This window comes from Lygodium microphyllum, chromosome 16 (genome assembly GCF_053477565.2).
Source record: "Lygodium microphyllum isolate KBCC chromosome 16, Lygodium_microphyllum_v1.1.10, whole genome shotgun sequence".
Classification (NCBI taxonomy): domain Eukaryota; kingdom Viridiplantae; phylum Streptophyta; class Polypodiopsida; order Schizaeales; family Lygodiaceae; genus Lygodium; species Lygodium microphyllum.
Window position 1 is genome coordinate 19,438,180 of NC_141150.1, and position 6,015 is coordinate 19,444,194.

Consider the following 6,015-nt stretch of genomic DNA (forward strand, 5'->3'; position numbering starts at 1 on the left):
TTACCACTCTAATACCAATTATAAAATTTAGGATTGCAAGAATACAAACATACAACTTAGAGAAGAAGCAATATGAGAGAGCAAAACTCAAAGTATATTGAGAGGCATCAATAGAAAAGATTCTTAAGACTAAGTATGGCCTAAAAGTGAATCAGCATATGTACAATGCCAAGGGGAAAAAACCTCCTAAAGAGAGAAAACAATGCCACTATGTGTTCACACACATCACTACCAAAATATAATAACAAAAAATATGACATTTTGATACTTAAGATGAGAAATACTATCCTCAAGATGAGAAACACTCAAAGATAAAATAAAGCCAATGTAAGTACAATTATCAAAGTCCATATAAAATTCTAATTATCAATGGATAGATTAACAACATTGCATGCACGTGAGGTTCCAGGAGCGTGTATAGGTACAATTATCCTTATACTTAATGTAAAGTTAGATATAAAATTATATTTATAAATGGATAGATTACAACCCTACATGCACGTGAGGGCCCACAAGCATGCCCCTGCACATTGGCACATGTTTGTGTGAAATCTACAATGTAGGAATAGCTATTATGCCATTTAGATCCCCCCCCCACACCACGGGTCCCCCCATGTAAGATTTGCATAACTCAAATCACAGGATAACGTTGGTCTGGCATGAGGAACATCAAATGCCATTCGACAACTCTACCAACCAGAAAGTTAATGTCTCTTTCCTGCTGATGATATCAGCACACAAAGCATAGCTTTATGGAAACATTTTCAACAATAAAGAACATATTCTAGGCTTGAATGGATTTTAACCTTAGCATAGACAAACCTGTTCTTAAAGGTTTGGTGAAGATCAAGCATAGCTTTAGTCATCTGTGAGTGTATGAAGTATAGCCTCCTGATCTATCACATGCCGAACAACTACATCCAAATTTGGCATATGCCCTTCATCCTTCAAGTAAGAATTTAGGCTTCTTAATTTTACCGATAAATTGCTATTGGTTTGACTAACACCCACAGCAAACTCATGAAGCCTTTTGTCGACCTCTATTGATGCACTTGCAGGCTTTTTACTTGCTTGTGCACGTATTCTCATATCCTCTATTTTGTTAGCATCATACCACCTGCCAGCATTTGCGTAGATATCTGCCATGAGCATATAGGCAGCAGAATCTTCTTGTTGCACCTGAAGAAGTTGTTGAAAGTACTTGACTCCTAGTTCCACTTCTCCATGAATTTTACAACTAGTCAGCAAAGCTGTCAGAATTTCCTTTGCTGTAAGGCACTGCATTGCTTCCGCAAGTCTTTCTGCCTCATAAACACTTCCTGTTCGAGCAAGAAGATCGACCATACACATGTTGTGATCCAACGTGGGCATGATCCCATGTTGCTTCATGAGCTTAAAATAATGCTGACCCTTATCGACCAGACAAGCATGGCTGCAAGCACCAAGTACACATGTGAAAGTAACAGCATCCGGCTTGACGCTTTGATCCTGCATCTCCTCAAAGCATTGTAGAGCCATGTTCCCCTCATGGTTCTCTCCATACGCACTTACCATTGCACTCCACGAAATAACATCACGAACAGGGAGACGATCAAATACATTGCGTGCTTCTGCAAGCATGCCACATTTGGCATACATATCTACCAATGCATTCCCCACATGCAACTCAGCTTCCCATCTGCGTTTGAGTATTCCTGCATGTATTTCTTGGCCTCTCTCTACAGCTCCTGTGATTCCACAAGCTTTCAAGCTGCATGCAAATGTCACAGAACCTGGAGAGACACTCTCCAATTGCATTCTTCTGAAACACTCTAGAGCTTCCTCACCAAATCCATGTTGTGTATATTCAGCAATTAGGGCAGTCCATGAGACTAGATTTCGAACTGGCAGCTGGTCAAGGACTACCTGTGCTTCTGCAAGTGACCCACACTTTGCATACATATCAACCATTGCACTTCCAACTACAATGTCTCTTTCCCAACCTCTCTTGGTTATCTCTGCACACATTGAACAGCCTCTTTCCATAGCCCGTGGATCACCCACTAAGACCTGATTCAAACATCCTCTTTCAACTGCCCGAGGAGATGGAAGCTGGCCTCTTTCGATGGCTCCCATGCTGCCACAAGCTTTAAGGCTGCAGATGAATGTGACGTCAGTCGGAGATATACCATCCAACTGCATTTCTTCGTAACAATGCAATGCATCATCATCAAACCCATGTTCTGTGTATCCTGCAATCAAGGCATTCCAAGCAACGGCATCTCGGACAGGAAGCTCGTCCAACAACTGCTGTGCTTCGCCAAACAGCCCACATTTCCCATACATATCCAGGATGGTACTGCCAAGGAAAAGGTCTCTTTCTAGACCCAGTGCAGTGGCTTCAGAATGCAGCTCACGACCTCTTTCTACATCTTTGTGCCTGGAGGAAGCTTTTAGGAGGGCAACAAATGTGAGGCGGCTCGGTGCCACACCGTCCTGCTGCATGCTCTGATAGAGGGTGAAGGCATGGTGGTGATGGCCGTCTTCAACGAAGCCTGATATGAGGGAGGTCCAAGAGTGTTCGTTGCGGAAGTCCAATTTGCCGAAGACCTGCTGCGCGTCTGGCAGGTTGCCACAATCCACCAGCATTGAGACGAGGAAGCTGCCAAGGATGCCATGGGATTCCAGCTGGTGCTGACGCATGTAGGCGAGCAACTGCTTGGCGTGTTCGGAGTTCCTCGTCTGTCTGCATCTGTGTAGCAGGTCGATGAGACTCTTGCGAGCAGGCATCAGAGGACCGCACAGAGATCATGTTTCCCGTTCGGGAATAATCAATCGCTGTGGTTTTTCTCCCCCTTTCTGAGAAACTCTCCGAGCGTGTAATCGCCTTGAAGCAGACCTCAGAAACCCTATTCGCGACAGCAAACCGTTACCACAGGCACAAGTATCTGTGCACTGCCGTATCTGCAGGATTATCCAAGTCGGCTGGAAGAAGAACGTTGGAACGCTTTGATGCTCGCGAGTCGCTAGTCTCTTATGGAAGCTCCAAGCACCACAAACACCAAGCGTGGTCCTGCCAGAATAATTTGTTAGTTCTTTCCATTTGCTTTTCTAATCTATCACCTAAATAAGCGGAGATATAAGGTGGTTTGATGTTGTGCTCAAAGACGGTGACTTGAGCAAGAGCCTGATTTATTCTATGGTCATCTCAAAGGTGAGTGGACAAGGAGGGGAGCGAATGTAATGGGAACATGAGTGTCAATATGCATGGAGAGAGTGGAGGTGGGGAGGAAACAATAATGCTTGGGAGGTAAACATTATGGGCCTTAGACCAATTAACACATGCTTTATTATTCATATTCATGAGTTAAAGCTCTTTCCTAAGAAAAAGCATGGCAAGACAAAAAGGATGGTGGGCTGTGTGTGCATGGAGGATGGAGCGCCAACTTTTAAGAGAAAGTCAAGTGCATGAATGGCATGGTTTTGATGAGGCAAAAGGTCCATTCTTGATTCAACACTGGATTGAAAGGATCGTGCTTGTGAGAGTGATCGATCCTTGCTATCTCAGTCAAAAGGGCCTTCTGATGCGATTTTCTATCTTTAGATTCTGTAATAATAGGACGAGCAGCCTATAGTAAGAGTTGCACCATACCCAAGTCCATTGACTTACTAATGTGAAGGACCAGTTGGTTTACGCCAGCAAAGTGTATGTATGTTCAAGCTAAGGCTCGTTACACACTAACGGCCGGCCACTTAAGTTCATTGGCCTAGGTAATTTATGTGAAGTAGCCACCTAGTTACATAGATGAGAGTTGTCAAGATATGTATATAAGCTTCGTAAGGCCTTGTATGGGGTTGAAGTAAGAACCTAGGGTATGACATGATAGGATTACATAATATCTTGTCATCATTGGATTTCAGAGAGCACAGGCTAACCACTCACTCTATGTATGTGAGAGTGATGCATGTATTATGGTCATGAGTATATATGTGGATGATTTGATCATTATGACTAATAGTGAGATAGAGATTGACCATGTCAAGGGTCTTCTCAAGACTAAATTTGAGATGAAGGATCTAAGAGAGTTGTGCGCAGCAGTTGTGGGAGCTTTCACTGGGCCACCAAGACCTACGGACCGATTATTTTGCAAGCATTTCTAGTCGAATGCTAATGACTACCTCTCATATAGCCATACACACCCTCTACCCTATGAGTGTAGTGAGCTTACCTCCATGCTCGGATCAAGTACCCTTCTTCCTTGAACCTTCCAGTGGCTCTACAATTCAAGATGCGAGCTCAAGCAATCCCAATCCTCCATCTTCAAGCTCCATGTTCCATAGCCAATGAGACAAGAGATGAGAAGAAGAAGAAGAGAGGAGAAGATGGAGAGGTTCTTTGCCATAATCCCTTACCCTCACTTCCTCACTCTCTCACACTCCCTCACTCACTCTCTCAAGCACAAGCAAGAATAAGAAGAAGAGAAGAAGAGAAGAAGAAGAGGAGAGCCACTTTTTGCCACACACCAAGAATGAGCTTCTCTATTCACTTTTTGGCTTTTATACATGTGCTAATCCTTTTTGGGCACCCATCCCCTTTTTTACTCGACTGGCCATCTTGCCTAGGCCCTCTTTTCCTATTCTCTTCAATTTACATTTTCCCTTCACCTATTCTGGTCTACAAGTTACAAATTGCATAGGAGAGAGCCTAGTGCTCTTTTACAAAAATTTAGGGGTGCTTTTGCATTTTAAAATGTGCCTTCCCACTTTTGCATTTGCCTTGAACTTTTAAGGTTACACTTGTGTTTTTGGCCTTTTCTCCTCTTATTCCTTCCATCAGGCCACCTTTTTTTGTATTTTTGATTTTTTTCTAATTTTTATTTTGCTTCCCTTTTGTGTGTCTTACACTAGGGTTAACATTATCCCCTCCTAATGGAGTGCCAGTCCCATGGTACTTGTGGATAGCTCTACTGATGAGAACTCGGGTAGTTGAAGGGTTGCCACATGTGGGTCGATAATGGGGCCTTGCGGAGATTGGATGTGGAGAAGAGGTATTTCAAAAGGATGAAGGTTGTGGAGGTCGAAGAGTGGAGTGAGAGGGAGACAAGGCCTCTGAAGTCAATGGTTGGTTGCTGGGTGTCGGATTCACTTGAAAAGGAAAATAAAGTGCACTGCCTAGGGGGTGTGTCTACCTTACAGTACAGTGCATTGTATTTGTGTTAGTGGAACTGGGAGTTGGTGGGTCATAGGCAAGCCTAGGGTATTGTCCCCAACTTGAGGACCCTTTTCATGTGTAGGGAAGGTGCGGTGAATGTAGCTTATGGAGATAGGCTAACCATAGGCAAGTGTAACCTCCCTAGGTGTGTCCTGCTCTTAATGCACCCTAAGTGTGTGAAGTGGGAGAACAAAAGGGGCTAGGGGGACTAGGCACAAAGCCAGTCGACTGAGGCCACTGGACGTACCTAACTTGAGGACCCCTAAGTGTAGTGATTGTGGCACTCATCATCAAAAGCGAGGTGTATTGCTTGTTTTCTCTTTTGATTTTCTTTTCCTTTTCTCTGCTCTTTTTCTCTTTCTTTCTTTTTAAAAAAATCTTTCTTTTCTTTTCCTTTTTTTTAAAGGGTACGCAAAGAACTAGACCTCGTATTCATGGTCGTGGGAGGAGGAAGAGGTTGGGGGCTTGAGGGACTTGCTAAGAAAGTTCTTACCTCGCATATAGCCCTTTAGATTCATGCATACTTTTAAAGGGGTTGTGGACAAGAATGGATAATTATATCTAGTGAATCGGCTATCATTCATATCCTCTAGTAGAGCCATGCAAAAAGATGGGAGAAGTGTGGCTCACATCATGAGTCTAACCAGTGTGCACCTATCTATGGCCGATGTTCAAGTCAAAAAAGAGGGGTGGTAGGTGATATTCATGAGCAATAGGATCCTGTGTGAGCAAGACCCTAAGTAGTCTAAGGTAATTGCAAGTTGTAATAAAGGCTAGAGGTGCAAGAGGAGAACTCACTAAGGAAGTGGGAGATGGAGGGCCTA

The 6,015-nt window shown here is 43.6% G+C and overlaps 1 protein-coding gene across 1 annotated transcript; it reads right to left on the reverse strand.

The window, feature by feature from the left end:
* Window positions 1-496: 496 nt before the first annotated feature.
* Window positions 497-3,199, reverse strand: LOC148022590 (pentatricopeptide repeat-containing protein At1g06140, mitochondrial-like). Its single transcript, XM_087695546.1, has one exon. It carries the CDS (start codon window positions 2,767-2,769, stop codon window positions 859-861), a length of 1,911 nt encoding a protein of 636 aa, XP_087551672.1. The 5' UTR covers window positions 2,770-3,199; the 3' UTR covers window positions 497-858.
* Between the last annotated feature and the right edge of the window lie 2,816 nt (window positions 3,200-6,015).

Excerpts from the sequence above, each read along its gene's own strand:
- LOC148022590 (XM_087695546.1), bottom strand. The coding sequence starts at position 2,769 with ATGCCTGCTCGCAAGAGTCTCATCGACCTGCTACACAGATGCAGACAG.